We start from the raw sequence: 16,864 nt of genomic DNA, 5'->3' as shown, positions 1-16,864 counted from the left end.
ATGTTATGAGTAGAATGCACTATAAATTGCTAGGCTTGTAGCTTATAATTTTCCTTCCGAGGAATCGGAACTCCATGCAGTATCCACTCGGAAAAGGGTAGCAGCAAGGCAGCCAGCCTCCCACCAACTGAGCTCCTCTACTCTAATCCAAGCCGTTCATTCTTTAATGTCTCCTTGTTCCCAATAACCTCTACCAGGAGAACAAGTGTCTCTGAACTCCGAAATTAGAAATGGTCAGAGTCAACGACGAGATGCACGAAACGGACGGGAAGGATCTCAGCGATAACGAAGACCCGCGGATGACTCCTTACTTCTTAGCATCGGATAGTAAAAAAAAAGAAATCATGGGGGTAGTTCTTGAAACGAACCGCGCCAAAAAAATTCCGCATGAGGACAGGCGGCGAATGCGAAGTTGGCCGAAATAGGTAACGTGACGTAAGCGGAAGTTGACACGTAGCATTGCCGCCGATTCAGCAACAAATGGAGACAAAGCGTGCAGAGGAGATGGAAGGAGGAACAGCACAAAAAAGATAATTCGTGTTTTATTTATTTATTTATTTATTAAGAGCACTAAAAGTAAAAACTGAGCTGCTTCAGAGGCGCCGCTGCGGCCTCCACACACCGCGCTACGTATGGCCGCTGGCGCACAATCCGGAGAGCGAGAAAGAGCAGTCAAGCACCCACACCAGCCTCTCTCTCTCTCTTGAACGCCATTTTAAAATTCAAATGAATGAGTTCTGTGTCCGACTGAGAAGCAAATAAGATGCTTAAAGATTCATCTCTCCGGTGGAGTGCGATCGGCTTGGGCGTCTAGGTTGACTCTCAGGAGAAGGGGGTAGTAAGAGTAATAGAGCGAGCACTTGTTGGCTGTTTCTCTCACTAAGTTCAGCTTTTACGGTTTTGAACTTATCTAAAACAGATAGAACGAGAAAAAGAGGAACCAAACGAACGTGAGGGAAATGGGATCTTGACGTTTTCCTACTGCAACTTTCACCCGAAACCAGCACTTGGCGGTCCCGCTTTGATTCTCTCTCACTCTTTCTTCACATTCATCGTCTTACCGCCGGCGATCATTTCACAGATTGAAACCCTAATTTGGGCTTTCTGTGTTTTTTTTTTTTTTTAATCTGTGATGCTGGTTCTGTTATTTTCCTAGTCGTAATCACATGCAAGCTTGGACGCAGACAGAAGTCGCTTTCTTTGTAGATACAGCTGTTTTTTGTTGTAAATGATACAGAAACCCTAGTATACTGTTCCCTTCTTTACTTTATATTAGTTTTTGTAAAGATTTTAAGAGGATGAAAGACATGCAAATGCATGAAGTCGGAGATCTTCGGGAAGAAGGGAAGAGGGAGGAAGAGATGGAGGAAGTGAGCAAAGTGATGAGCAGAGATTTAAACCATCCTTTGGAGATGGAGATGGATATAGCGGGTGAAGACTCCATCTTTTATGGCGATTTCCCTTCTCTTCCGGATTTTACATGCATCTCGTCCTCTTCCTCGTCATCGTCGTCGTCAGCTTTGCCGACTCGCTCCACTTCTTCGTCCTCCGCCTCTTCTGCGTGGGCTGTTCTTAAGGCCGAGCACGAAGAGGTGGGTGACATGATGGGAGAGTATAACGGGGATGGGTCAGTGGCTCCGCCTGCAGATGGTATGGATGTGTTGGACGAGATAGCTGACATGGGTATCCTTGATGATAGTGATATCTGGGATCCCACGGCGTTGTTTACCGAAGAAGAAGAAAGTAACTATGGAGATGGCCACCAACTGGAAGAAGGAAACCCTAATCGTTACCATCAGGACCAGGTTCTGGTTCAAGACGAGGAAAGGGAAACGCTGAGACAGGAGAAGCCATCCGAGGATCTTGCCATGGTTTTCTTCGAGTGGTTGAAGACGAACAAGGAGTCGATATCACCGGAGGACTTGAGAAGTATCAAGCTTAAGAGATCGACGATAGAGTGCGCCGCCCGGAGGCTCGGCGGTGGGAAGGAGGGTATGAAGCAACTGCTTAAACTGATCCTAGCATGGGTGCAGAATCATCATCTTCACAAACGGAGAAACAGGGAAGAAGAGATGAATGGCCTCCAATACCAAAACCAGACCCACCCTCGGACGTTTCCTATGCAGATTCCGGTTTCAATCTCAAACGGGAACCCTCCGGTGGATTCCTGCTTTTGTCCCTCGTGGATTAACCCCTCGCCGTACCTCACTGATCCCGCCGGGGTCCCAGCCGCCGCCCCGGGTTACCCTCCAATGATGGGTTACATGGGAGCAGCAACACCCGCAGGGAATTTCTCTCCCTCTTCCGAGTACCACATGATCAATCCTAACACGGGATGGTCGGCGCCGTTCTCTCACTATGGCACTGCTTACGGTACCGATCCTCCTCCCCCTCCACACACCTATGTCGGTTTCGCGAACAATTACACCCCTGGACAGATGTTTCCCAGCGAACAGTTCGCGAAAATGGCGTCCTCGGCGACGAAGGAAGCGAGGAAGAAGAGGATGGCGCGGCAGAGACGGTTATTCACCCACCACCACCACCACAACCGGCATCAAAATCAGCACGCGTCAAGGCTCGCCGGGGATACTAATTGCACCAATACAGCACAAGCAGGGCAAAACAATTGGGTTCTGTACCCGCCATCGTCAGCTCCGACGGCATTCGCCCAGTCCATGATCTCGTCAGACGGATCTGCAGCTCCTCATGCGGACGCAACCGCCATGCAACAACGGCAGATCTCCTCCGACAGGCGTCAGGTCTTTTTCAATTACAAGTTTTTTTTTTTTTAAGTCGGTGAAATTGATTTATTAATGGGGGATTGGATAAGTGACGGAGAGAATTTTAACGACACGCAGGGATGGAAATCTGAGAAGAACCTGAGGTTCCTCCTGCAGAAGGTTTTGAAACAAAGCGACGTGGGTAACCTCGGGAGAATCGTGCTGCCTAAAGTAGGAACCACTTCTCTTCTTTTTGTTAGGTGGATAGCGTTACAATGTTTTCGTAATAACATTTTATCGTCTTCGAATTATTATTTTTTTTCTCAAAAATTTTACAGAAAGAAGCAGAGATGCATCTGCCGGAGCTGGATGCTAGGGACGGCATTGCCATTCAGATGGAGGATATTGGCACATCTCGGGTCTGGAACATGCGGTACAGGTATAATATTTAATTAAAAAATATCTTTTCACCTTCTTTAAATCTCCGATATTAGATACAAAATGAGATCCTTTTTTCCATCTTCTTTCTTGAGCTTTTGTTTTTCTGTAAATCTTGTAGGTACTGGCCGAACAACAAAAGCAGAATGTATCTTCTGGAGAACACAGGTAGGATTAGAGTGTCAGTCTTTCAGAGCATATCTATTTGTCTTTCCTCTTCGTTAATTACTATTTTGATCTGTTATCTTCGTATGTTGAAATTTTTTTAAAATATGGCAGGAGATTTCGTTCGATCGAATGGACTTCAAGAAGGAGATTTCATCGTCATATATTCAGACGCTAAATGCAGCAAATATGTAAGTTCATCGGCTATCATCATCTTCAATTACGATCAGTTCTCCCAATTTCAGATATTCTTTCTGCGTTTCCTCATATATTACAAATACTGCAGATGATAAGAGGAGTGAAGGTCAGAAAACCAGAACTAAAACCAGAGACTAAAGGCCCAGTAAAGGCGGTGAAAACCTCGACCTCAAGCGCAACATCAGAGGGCATTTCTCCGACCTCTCAGCAAACCGGTTGAGGAAAACCGTTACTGAGTACGAAGAAGAGAAAGTTAATCTGCATCGACACTGTGAAGGTATAGTTAATGCAGCGCCAGCAGCTGTTTGGGAGAAAATCCATGGTTGCTTCGGGTGGTATCTCAGCAGTTGAAAGGAAAATTGTAATGTTAATTTTCTTCTTGTTTTAAACTCTGTGATAAGGTATGAAATGCTTCACATGGAGTGTTGTAATTTCTAGATTGCTGCTTCTGTAGAATTCTGAAGTTTTATGATTTGTAACTCTGTAACTTAACTATGAGGAACTAGGTTTGGCAGTTCTTGAGTTGCTTGCATGTGTTTATACTTTATAGGTTTTTACCTCCAAATAATAAAAAAATATAATATTTTTCCCTATTATATAAATGGGTGTTGATTATCCTCTAAATGCTTCTATAATCTCCATGAAACACCTTGATTAGTCTCTTACTTTGGCACACCAAATACAAGAATACGTAACCAGATACACGAACAATACAGTATAATACAATATACGATGTATTAGCCTTTCTTATACAAGCTTTCCCAAACGTTCCAAACATCTGCCATTTATAAGATTTGGAAGATGTGTTAACTCAGGAATTTGACTGGTTATCCATTCGAGTCTGTAACCACGACCAGCTATACATTTTCTGTATGTCAGGACAATCCATCGAGACCCCTCGCTCAATGAACCAAAAGACTTGGTTTTTCTAACCCAAGAAAGACGTTGGAGGTGAAGTGGAATGAATTCCCCCCGTATTACCTAGTGCATCAAATAATGGCGTTAGTGTAGAAAGAATTGAATTGAAGTGAGATTACATCATTTCATTCGCTAAGGCAAAGACGAGGGAAAGTTGATTCATACCTATTTTGCGAATCAACCACTTTCCTCACGCGTTGCGATCCTTCAAAAAAAAATTTCTCCTCCCTCCTTCCCTCACTCCCTCTCCTCTCCCTCTCATCCTTCGTCGCAGAGTAAGGGAGGTCGAGCCTCTGTCGCAGATCCTCTTGGCCTCCCTCACAGAGTACGGGAGGCCGAGCCTTGGCTTCCCTCTCTTCTTCTCCTCTCCCCCTCCCCCTACTCCCCACCCCGTCTGCCTCCCTCTCGACCTCCGTCGCAAGCCTCCCGTCTTCTCCTCTCTCTCGGCCTCCTTCTCGACCTCCACTGAATGCCTCCCGTCTTCTCTTCTCTCTCGGCCTCCCTCTCTTCTCACTCTCGGGGTACTGTCGGAGCGCCACCTCCGTGAGGAAAACAGTTTAATTTTTCCTAAGTTAAAGAAAAATTAAACCATCGTAATAAGAATAATAATTAATATTTTTTATAAAATAATTATTTTAATTTATTTAATATATTTATTTTATAATTACTATATTAAATTAGTGATTTAATAGTCATAATTAAATTATTTGATAAATTGTGTTGGTTAAATTATCCCATTGCTATAATCAATTAAACCAATGGTTTTAAATTTTGTGACAATATATTATTAATTATTAATACATAAAAAATATATTATGTTATTGATAAATATATTTATTTACTTATTATATTTATTTATTATTATTATATTAAATTAGTGAGTTTTAATGTTAAAATATTTCTTATGTTATTAAAAATAATTTATTTATTTATTATATGCACTTATGTTATTTTTTAATTTTTTATTAATTTTTAATGATTTATTCTAGTCACAGGTAATTATTGTATTAATTTATAATAAACTATAGTCATTAAGTAATATAATATAGTTTTTCATTAATTAGGATATTAAGATATTTTAATACTACACATTAAATCATTTATAAGTGTAGTAACCATATTTATTTTGGTTAATTATCTGTTTAGGTATATGTTCTATTTAAGTATATTATAAAAGGTTACCCGTTCTCTTATTTATATCATACTTTTCGTTTGGGGGCACTAACACTGGAATCTGTTTTCCAGTGCACTTGAACTCGTCTATACTAACACCCAATGATGAGTTGGAAGTTGAATCAATTCATTTAAGTTCAATTCAATTCTTCACTTGAATTCAAGTTCATTCTAGACTAACCCCCCCCCCCCCCCCCCCCCCTTATTTAATTTCCCTGCTTTGTGGCTATTGGCAATGCAAATATTCTTCAACTATGGCTGCGTTTTTCTATAGAAATGAAAAGTAAGTCTTCGCCTAAAAGTAGGGGTGGCATCGAGTCGAGCCGAGCCCGAACCTGCCTATGTTCGAGCCGAACTTGATTTAAATATTTTGAGCCAAGCTTCAAGCCGAACTTCGTCTCAAGCCTAAAATTGTTATCGAGCTCGAGCCCAAAAATTTTAACCGAATTCAAGCCGAGCTTCTACATATATTTAAAACTTTTCAAAAAATATATATATATAAAATAAATTGTATATAAAATTATGCATATATTTTACATAAAATTGGGTATGACCTCTACATAAAATTGGGCATAACCTATATATATAATATATGTATAAGATTGGGCATGACCTCTACTTAAAATTAAGCATAATCTATGTATATAATACTCATATAAATTTCGGCATAACCTCTACTTAAAATTGGGCATAATCTATATACATAATACCTGCATAAACACTCCATAAAATTGTTTATAAATTCCATAAACACTCCATGAACTTGTTTATAAACTCCATACACTCCATACACTACATAACATTATGAATAAACTCCATACAACAATCAAACACAACAAAATTAAATGAAATATCACAATCAATATACAATCACCCAAATAAAAACTATAAATCCTTTAAATAAAATGCTATTACTATTAGAGACTTACTAGAAAATTAAAAGAAATATATTAAATTTTTCTTAGGAAATTTAAATGGACCTCTTATTACATTTTCTAAGGAAATAAATAAAAATTAATAATTAATCTAATATATTATTATACTTATCGATAAATTTTTAATCAAATAAAATGTCAAATACAAAATTGCTATGAAGATTGCCTCATGCTAAAAGGATTATATCATCAACTGACAAATACTTATTCAAAATTTTTCTATACAGTTTTCGAGCCCATCTCTGCAAGAAAATCTTACTTAGAAAATTATATGATTTTTTAACAAGAATTTGTAATTAGAAAAATATTTTCAAAAATCATGAGGCACTAATTGTCCCTATATTTCTACTAAAAATTTTTTTTCAACATTTATTGAAAAAAACCACTAATAGTCTCTAGAACGTATTTATACTAAAATAACATTTCAATTTCTTCAAGAGCCATGAGGAAGGGACAAAGAGTTTTATTTTTTTTGCTTGTTTATTATCTCGCACGCAGGGGTGGCTTCGAATAAATTATATATAAAATTATGCATACATTTAAAAAAAATAATGATAGAGAGGTTCAGGATTGAATTTCAATAATGGATTAAAATACACCAATATTAATATTTTTTACTCCAATTGTTGTCTAGCTGGTAATCTGGCCATAAATTTACGATGGCCTCCTTAGTGCCCCTAGATGAAAATTTATATTCTAAGAAAAACTAGAAATATTTTTCCTACGATACATATTCCCAAAAAAAACCTTTAAATAAAATCCTATGACTATTAGTGACTTATTAGAAAATTACAAGAAATATTTTAAAATTTTCTTAGGAAAGTTAAATGGACCTTTTATTGCCTCTTATAGGGAAATAAATAAAAAATAATAATCAATCTAATATATTATTATACTTATCGATAAATTTTTAATCAAATAAAATGTCAAAAACAAAATTGCAATGAAAATTGCTTCATGTTAAAAGTATTACAACATCAACTGTTAAATACTTATTCAAAAAAAATTTATACAGTTTTCTATCCCATCTTGGTAGGAAAATCTTACTTAGAAAATTATATGATTTTTAATTAAAAAATATTTATAAAAAACATGAGACACTAATGGTTCATAAAAACTTATTTCTATAAAATGTATTTTTAATATTTTCAAGAGCTATAAGGAAGGAGAGTTTAAGGAAAAAGTTTTTTTTTTTTTTTACTTTACGATCTCGCATGTGCGAAATCGCACGTGCGAGATTATCTTCGCGCGGGGCAGGGGGGAGATTATTTCTCCCCTAATTTCTCCCCTGAACTTACTGGTTCTGGTTTTCCACCGAGAGTCGAGACGATGCGGAGGGAAGGGGGTTACGACGCCGGGGAGGACCTGTCGTTGGGGATGACGGTTGCAACAGCCGCGACGACGGAAACAGAGGCGACGGCGAGGAGAGGAAGAAATTGAACGGACGGCCGTAGAGGCGGACGGCGGTAGAGGCGGTGACAACCGCCGACGGGATGGGATCGGCGGTGATGAGGGGTGGAAATTTTTTCCCCCCCTTGCTCTCGCTCCCGCTCCCGACCCGATACCGATCCCGACTCAGTTCGAGCAGGCTCACGAGCCTACGAACCGAACCTGGCTTCGGTCGAGCTTGGCTCGTTAAAGTAAACGAACCGATTTCAGAGCTCGAGTCTACCGAGCTCGATTGATAATGAATCGAACCAAGCCGAAACTAAGCCGCTCGAGAGCCAGCTCGGTTCGAAGCCAACCCTACCTGAAAGCAACAGGACCAGTAAATTAGGACTCTCTTGAATCAAATGATTTCTCCTTCCAACACGTTGAGCGCAACTGGGTGTTCCAAATTAACGACCATAACCGACCAGCTCTATATTTGCTTTCATGGAGCCCTACTCGTCCATTTCAGCAAAAGATTTATCTTGACTTTTCAGTGTTTCTACATTTAGATAACCCTTCCTTGCACTACAAGTAGATAATTTTTAGGTGTAGGCCCTCTTTTGTGGCACTACAAGTAAATATTTTTTAGGTATAGGCGCTCTTTTGTAGCTCTACAAGTATAAAATTTAAGTGTAAACCCTCTTTTGTGGTTCAGGATAGAACACTTATCATTTATCTGAAAAAGAATAACCAGTAACATCTTGCTGAAATCAAGACATCATAAAAAACATCTCATGAAAGGTAAAAAACTTATCTTTACTCATCGAGTCTTCGGATTCACGCTAGCCTAGTAATGAAAAGTTAAGTCTTCACCTAAGATCAACAGGACTAGTAAATTAGGACACTCTTGGATCAAATGACTTCTCCTTCCAACACGTTGAGCGCAACTGGGTGTTCCAAATTAACGACCATAACCGACCAGCTCTATATTTGCTTTCATGGAGCCCTACTTGTCCATTTCAGCAAAAGACTTATCTTGACTTTTCAGTGTTTCTACAAGTAGATAACCCTTCCCTGCATTACAAGTAGATAATTTTTAGGTGTAGACCCTCTTTTGTGGTTTCACAAATGGATAATTTTTAGGTGTAGACTCTCTTTTGTAGCTCTACAAGTATAAAATTTAGTTGTAAGCTCTCTTTTGTAGCTCAGGATGGAACACTTATCCTTTATCTGAAGAATAATCAACCAGTAACATCTTGCTGAAATCAAGACATCATCAAAAACATCTCATGAAAGGTAAAAAAATTATCTTTGCTCGTCGAGCCTTTGCTTAACCATCAAAACCACATGAAGTTTGCTAAAATTCACTTAATCACTACTTTAATGTCGGGATCTTAAACCTAACCCATAATTCTGATACCATGTTGGATTTAGGATCCCATGATAAGGTCCTTAACCAAAAAGGTGAGAGAGGAGAGAAAAAAATAAGGGATTTCCGCGGATCTGAATTCAAAAACAGAATCATTGACCCTTCCGTCGCCGCGTCTTCGGATTCACACAAGCCCGGTAATGCTCGCATGACATCAGCCCTAGACAAATTGTTGAAACTCAAAATCACAAAAATTACCCCTTTAAGTGGGGCCCAACAGAATGTTGCGGACGTATGAAAATAAACTTGTGATCGCAGTGTTTAATTTAGTCAACTCTAAGTATCTATCGATTACTCTAATTAACTCGAAATTTGATGCATGCATTGTGCTTCCCGCTTCAACCCTTGTGGCTTGGTTCATAATGTCAATGCATCATAGTTGACAGCACGACATGGGCCTTTTTTTTTTTCTCTGAAACGTGCTGCCGTCCATCTAAAGTCAAGGGGGTCCGATATCACAATCTAGTTTAGAAAATAATAAATAGGTTTATAAGAAATATAATTCCCAAATTAATGAAGAGTAATTACTAATTACTGAAATTCCGCCCCTCCACCGAACCCCACATCACACCTACGCGGCACTGCCGTTTCCGATTTTTATGGGTCCCCCCGTGAATTTGAGACAATAACCGCACGCGAGTACGTTCAATGTGTCTACACGGTTGGGCCCGCAGCTGGATATGCATTGATCTCTGCCGTTTCATCCGTCCATTCAAAAGCTGGGTTGGGTATCTATCCACTGTCTGTGTGAAATAAGTAAAAAAACATAGGCCCGCGGGTAGAAAAGGGCGAGTGAATGTTGATTACAGCCAGGAATTAAGGACCAAACAGGAACTTTGCCAATTATGGAATATTTTCTCTGTCATCGGAAATCTTTAAAAACCACACCTCTCTCCTTGTCAGGATACCCAACTCTCCTCCTTGCCTCTCGTGAAGTCACCCCTGAATCTCTCCCTCTCACGGCAATGGAGTCATCGCCGTCTTCTTTTTCTTCTCCTTCGGCGATTTTCATCTGCGTGTTCTCTCTGCTTCTGCTTTCAGTGCCTACCCACTCCGCCAGCTGCAGTTCCCAGAACTTCCCCGCCAACAGGGTCTTCAAGCTCTGCTCTGATCTCCCCACGCTGAGCTCTTACCTCCACTGGACCTACGACGCTTCCAACTCGTCGCTCTCCATAGCTTTCGTCGCCTCGCCTTCGAAGCCGGATGGCTGGGTCTCCTGGGGAATCAACCCCATCTCCCCCAACATGGTTGGCACCCAGGCACTGATCGCTCACCGCTCCTCCAACGGCTCCATCATCGTCCAAACGTTCAACATCAGCAGCTTCAACGTTCAACCCTCGAACATCTCCTATCCGGTTTCCGGCCTCTCCGCGGCGTCTATAAACGGCAGCCTGGTCATCTTCGCGACCTGGGAACTTCCCAAGGAGACGGCCACCATCAACCAGGTTTGGCAAGTCGGATCCGCCGTCAACGGCAGCATCCCGAATAAGCATGCCATGGAGCCGGCCAATCTCAAAGCCGTGGGGAAACTCAACCTGCTTAGCACCCCCAGCGGACCCTCCGCCGAGTCCCCATCGTCGTCCTCCTCTTCTCCCAAATCCAGCCCGCCGTCCGCCTCCGCCGCCAACGCCGCATCCTCGTTGTCGTTGCTGGGTCTCGTCGCCAGCATTGGATTATTCCTGTTCAATATCTTCCATTAGTGTAAGTCGTGATATTTTTCCATTGGAGGTCGGGGAGATGGGAGACCGGAGAGAAATTTAGTATCTTTTATATTTTCTTATTTCGCGTGTTGGATTAAATTTGGAAAAATAATTACGGGTATTTAAATCATACTTGAATGAGTATTGGGATATGATATTAGGGTAATTGGAAATTATGATTGCAAACGTACCGGAGGGAGTGGGGATAACACGTGGAAAGACGATTCCCGGATCTGGTCACAATGACGGCTTTTATGTTTCCGGGGTTTTAACCTTGGGGGGCGGAAAGATTGATTATTTGACCGTTTAATCCGGGACCCATTCGCGAGATTTGTTTGATGCCTCCTCGTGACGAGTAGCCGTGGATTTTGAGGTGTCAGCCCCTTTCATTTCAAACAATTAATACTTTTGTCGACTTTTTGTTTTGATCCATAATTTGAACCCTGTAAGTGCCGGTGCCCGGTTCAAACCTCTACCGGTGAGACTGCATTTAAGAGCCTCTTCTGCTCTTCTTCCACTTGAGCGCGTTAGCAGTAAGGTAACAAACAATAAGAACAACATTTGGGCAAATAGGGAGCACTCCCTCCCTACAATGGAGTGCTAAAGAGAGGAAGTTAAAACTGGTTGACCCATCCAACTGGCAAAACTGAGTCTCTTTTAATCTTAAAAAATTGAAGACAAAGACAGGTTTGCTGGTCACTTTGGACCTGGTTTTGTTCAATTCAAAATGACTGGTCTTATCCTAGTTTTATTACGGTGATTCAAGAGTTAAGACAGGTATCAGGTTGACTTACACATGGCTGGGGAAAGAACGAACGAGAGATCAACGAAGTTACAGTTCTCAAACGTACTGAAGCCATTGTTGCGTTACCAATCGTGCATTGTTCTGCTGTCCCTTTGTGCTGCGTTTTGTTTTCTTTCCGTTAATGTATAGCTCCCACTAGGAAATTTACAGTCTAAACCGTCGATGATCCGACGTGAAAAATGGAATGTAAGTAACTGGACAAATCAGGGGAAATGGGAAGTTCAAAAAGCTCCAAAAGTTAACAGTTAGCGTTAATGGCGTTTAGAATCTTGTTTACGTTCACCTGCAATAACTCACAGATCACCGCAGTTTACACTGGAGCACCAGAAGCTACTCTCATACTATCCACTGTAATTTGCTGTACTAGGACAAAGATGGTGGCTAAAGGTGAAAATCTTTCTGTGACCTCGTTGATTACGCAATGATTCGCAACTAGTGTAATTGTGTAAAGCTATGATTGACTGATTTCGAAAGTGAGAACCCAAGTTCCAAAGTCTGGAGATACTGTCAAATCAGTTGAAACTGAAGTAAAAAACGATTGGAAAATCGTTAAAGAATGTCAGAAAGTAACCCAAAAGTTCTGAAAAGGTACTCCACTGCTGAGATTGCAGTTCATACGCAAATGATTTTAGCGATTAAAAATGAATAAAACGGAGGAAGAAGAAAGATTTCTACGACCAAGTGGCGTCGCCCGGACTCGAACCGGGGACCTTCAACCAACCATACCACGACACCTGCCAAGAGAAACTGACATCAGTTAATCGTCATGGTGGCGTCTGCAACGTGACGACAGAATCCTCCCGGAGTGAAGGAGCGAAGAGTCGGGCACTTCTCTTGTCATCTTCGATGGTGAAAACGCCGAAATGGACGCTTCAACGGCCACTTGAACTCCACCCTTGGCCTTCAATTTCTAAGTTAAAGATCGGTCGATTCCTCCCTGAATGACAACAAAGTCCTCAACGCAATCCCTAACCGACGCCTCCGGTCCGACCTCAGCCACAGCCAGTAATGATCCGCCGTAATAAAGAAACCAGCGTTAATTAAGATTTTGAAAAGCAGGAATCGCCATCGATAACGTCAAACTAGTTTGGATTTAATGAAATAAAAGATGAAAACAAAACCGTCTTCAGAAACCCCGCTGGAATTTTTCGTTTGGTCCCACGATAATTCATTTTCAAAGAATTAAAGAGAGGATATGGGTCTTTCCGCTTCAATCAAATGGGGTCTCTGTAGATACTCAACTTGATTTTCCGTTACTCCGCCGTTGCTATCTGCTTTCATCAGCTTTCTCGCAGAATATATGGGTCTAGAACTGTCAACGGTATCTCCATGAGATCGTAACAAGTCACGACCTGCAACGTCCTGTAGAGACACCAGGATTCACTGAAATGCGCAGCACTAATCACGCTTTCCGGTTAAGAGCTACTGGAGGTTAAAAAATGTTCCATTAATGGATGGACGATCGATGGAACGCCATTGATGAAGAAATACAACTGTTAAAGTACTAAAGCAGATTTACACCTCAAAATCCCACCTCTTAATTCCAAAGTAGGACGGTTTTGTGGTAAATTAAACGGCTAGCTCTGCTGGAGAAAATTCTCTAGTGTAAAGAAAATACGAAAAGAGGAAAATAAGCGTAATTTCCGAGTTTCCAGGAAGGAGTGTGAAAGCGGAATATCCGACTTTCCTAAAATAAAGCAACAGGGTTTTGACGCGGTAGTCAGCGCGTGAACGAAGGGATGTGTGTTAATAACGACTCACGGGAGTAGTTTTTATAAATAGAAACTTTCTCTCTCGGATTTTGGAATTCTATTCCGACTCCTCCTACCAGTTGCCTTGCATCGAATATTTTTACCGGAAATCGACCTGTCCGACTCCCACCTCAATTCAACTTTCTAAATTACTCACTTTCCAACCCCGCGTGATAAACAACAACTCTTCCTACCCTTCTTCTGTATATATATCTTCTTTCTGGGTTACCCTCTCCACTGAACCTTTTACTCACTCTCCTTCTTCGCCTCCTCCATGGCTTCTTCCTCTGACCTCCGCCTTGTCTTTCTCTTTCTTCTCTTCTGCTCTTCCCCTCTTCTGGTCTCCTCCGTCTGCACCTCCCATACCTTCTCCAGCAACAGGATCTACAGCCTCTGCTCCGACCTCCCCACTCTCAGCTCTTCTCTCCACTGGACTTTTGACGCCACCAAATCCTCTCTTTCCCTCGCCTTTGTGGCTCCGCCCCCCGCCCCCAAGGGATGGATAGCTTGGGCCGTCAACCCCGCCGGTCCGGCCATGGTCGGTTCCCAGGCGTTGATTGCATTCAAGCAGCCCGACGGCTCCATGACCGTCAAGACCTTCAATGTTAGCAGCTACGGCCCGATTGCTCCTTCCCCTATTGACTACCGTGTCTCCGACATGGAGGCGGAATTCGCCGGGGGTGTCATGACGATCTTCGCTACTCTGGCGCTGCCCAAGGGAACGACGCTAATTAATCAGGTGTGGCAGGTTGGGAGCGCCGTCGACGGTTCCATCCCGCAGAAACATGATTTTGCACCCGCTAATTTGGCTGCTATGGGGACTCTAGATTTGACCAAGGGGCAGGCCTTCGGAGGGACGACTGCTGTAGACTCCAGGCTGAGGAAGAAGAATGTGAGTATTTGTGTTTTTGGCTTTTAATTTCTTTTTTCTGTGTCTAGTTTTGCCGTTCTTGGATTTTTTGTTTTTCTGGTGAAGACTCTTTTTTTTCCTTTAATTCTTTTGTCCGGCTTTTTTTTCTTTTTATTCAGTATTGAATGCTTGAAAGTTTTTAAGGATTTTTAATGAGGCATGAATTGTTTAACTTTGACCTGCGTGTAGTGTGAAATTTGTTTTGGTTTAGGAACTTCACTCCCTGTCCTCTGTTTTCTTTCATCTGTGGCCAGTTCTGTCGTCGCAGTTTCTGTCTCGTTTTTTATGAAATTTGTTGCCTACTTCGGAAACTGGCAGCGTCTCAAAAGCGATTTCGAAAAATAAATTAAGTTTGGTTGTTTTTACGAGTTTCAGAAAACTGAAATACCCTTCTCTTCAAAACTAAAAATTCCAAGCTCAAAAGAAATTATGAACATGATCCTTTTCTGTTTTTTCTGATGGTTCTTCTGGTTGGTAGTGAATAGGCAAGTCGCAACAGAAAGTGGGTTGAATTTGAGAAGAATTTTGTTTCACTACTCGTGAACTTTATTTTCTCCAAAACTTCAAATCCATAAAATTTTGTAGCCCTGCACGTGGAATATCAACTGAACTCCTCTTGTTCTTCTGCAGATTCACGGGATCCTAAATGCTGTCAGTTGGGGAATTTTAATGCCGATTGGAGTGATCATGGCTAGGCATTTGAGAACATTCAAGTCTGCCGACCCTGCCTGGTTCTACCTCCACGTCTCCTGCCAGTTTTCCGGCTATGTCATCGGCGTCGCCGGATGGGCTACAGGTCTCAAACTCGGCCACGAATCAAAGGGAGTTCAGTACTCCACCCATCGCAACCTCGGCATTGCCCTCTTCTGCTTGTCAACCTTACAGGTAATGTCATTCTCCGTTCAGTGGGATGCATCACAGCGTTGGTTCTACTGCAGAGAAACGAACCGTCTCTAACATTCATCCTTTTCCAATGATTTACAGATTTTTGCTCTGCTTCTGAGGCCCAACAAGGATCACAAATGGAGGGTGTACTGGAACGTCTACCACCATTCAGTCGGCTACTCGGTCATCGTCATGAGCATCATAAACGTATTCAAGGGCCTGTCAATACTGGATCCAGGCAACAAATGGAAATTTGCTTACATAATCGTGCTTGTCATTTTGGGGGTCATTGCCGCGATACTGGAAGTTGCTACATGGATAGTGCTTTTGAAGAAGAGGAAGTCCGAGACCACTACCAAGCTCCAGGATGGTTCAAATGGAGCAAATGGCTCGCGTGTGTGATTCAGGATGGACTGTGCCCTTGGGTTTTCCTCCATTCTTGTGTATAAAGTTAGAATACCTACTCGGTACCTTTTTCTTCTTCTTCCTTCTGATCTTTACTGCAGACAGTTGATCAGCTTTAAGTTTCCTGGGGTCGTGATATTTAAATCTCTACCGTTTTCAGTTTTCATTTATGGTTTGTAACCTTGTAGAGCTGCTACTGTTGGAACAAATTTACAATTTTTTTTTCGATTTCCAATATTTACATTCAACTCTTATATGTTTGTAAACAATTTACATGAAAGTAAGCAATTTGCACCGAAGTATGGTTCTTTCATCCTCGAAAGGATTAAATTATCTGAAACTGTTGTTAAGAATAAGGAAGCCTTTCTCCTTGTTCATCCATTTTGGCTTCAGCAGCCACATTTTTAATTTCATTCAATAGCATTCAACAGAAACCCAGTTTGTCTGAAACTTCATTACCCAAAAAAAAAACAGTAGAGAAAGTGGGGGAGAAAGAGAAAAAGTAGAGGAAAATGGAGAAAGATCATAGAGATGCGTGCTCGACATATCTTCTGTTCTGAGACAGGATTCCCCACCAAGCCACTTTTCTATCGCTCTATCTAGTGGAAAGAGGAAACCAGAGTCTTATTCAATTTGATTTGATAAGGGAAATCACCTCCATTCACGTCCGCTCCTTCGAATAACACAAGCTCTAAAGCAGATTTCTTCCTCCATAAAAATTGATCACAGTACACAGTCAACCAACTTTTAAAGCGAAAACAGCCTTTGGAAAAGCTAAAGTGAATTTGACAGACTATTCAATAAAAATGTTTTTCAATACCCATACCCATCATTCTTCTGCTTTGTCTTTCTGCATGGCTTAGTTATAAATTAAAAAAAAAAAAAAAACTGGTTCGAGTTAAGCCCAGAAAGTAGAGGGGTAACAGGCAGCCATGAATGCAAGCTCGGTTTGAAATTCAAAGTGCTGGATTATTAATTTTTTAAAAGCGGATGAAGACAATGTGGGTCAGTCAAGGGCCTACCTGTCCTCGTCGAGTATCTCACACAAATTGTGGTGATGA

At 41.4% G+C, this 16,864-nt stretch overlaps 2 protein-coding genes across 2 annotated transcripts; both read left to right on the top strand.

Moving 5' to 3' along the window:
* Positions 1 to 1,418: 1,418 nt before the first annotated feature.
* Positions 1,419 to 3,741, top strand: LOC137963495 (B3 domain-containing transcription factor ABI3). The gene is made up of 6 exons (XM_068810610.1): positions 1,419 to 2,759; positions 2,859 to 2,951; positions 3,059 to 3,159; positions 3,280 to 3,326; positions 3,438 to 3,514; positions 3,610 to 3,741. The coding sequence occupies exons 1-6, from the start codon at positions 1,419 to 1,421 to the stop codon at positions 3,739 to 3,741; spliced, it is 1,791 nt and encodes a 596-aa protein (XP_068666711.1).
* A 9,967-nt stretch (positions 3,742 to 13,708) lies between these two features.
* Positions 13,709 to 16,031, top strand: LOC137962776 (cytochrome b561 and DOMON domain-containing protein At3g25290-like). The gene is made up of 3 exons (XM_068809844.1): positions 13,709 to 14,495; positions 15,144 to 15,398; positions 15,498 to 16,031. The coding sequence occupies exons 1-3, from the start codon at positions 13,878 to 13,880 to the stop codon at positions 15,798 to 15,800; spliced, it is 1,176 nt and encodes a 391-aa protein (XP_068665945.1). The 5' UTR covers positions 13,709 to 13,877; the 3' UTR covers positions 15,801 to 16,031.
* The last annotated feature ends 833 nt before the right edge of the window (positions 16,032 to 16,864 follow it).

The sequence above is a fragment of the Aristolochia californica genome, unplaced genomic scaffold (genome assembly GCF_029961685.1).
Source record: "Aristolochia californica isolate CCGP_79_NKW_82.1479 unplaced genomic scaffold, dmAriCali1.0.hap1 SCAF_4, whole genome shotgun sequence".
Classification (NCBI taxonomy): Eukaryota; Viridiplantae; Streptophyta; class Magnoliopsida; order Piperales; family Aristolochiaceae; genus Aristolochia; species Aristolochia californica.
Note: the sequence above shows the minus strand (reverse complement) of the source record. Positions and strands in the feature narration are given on the sequence as shown.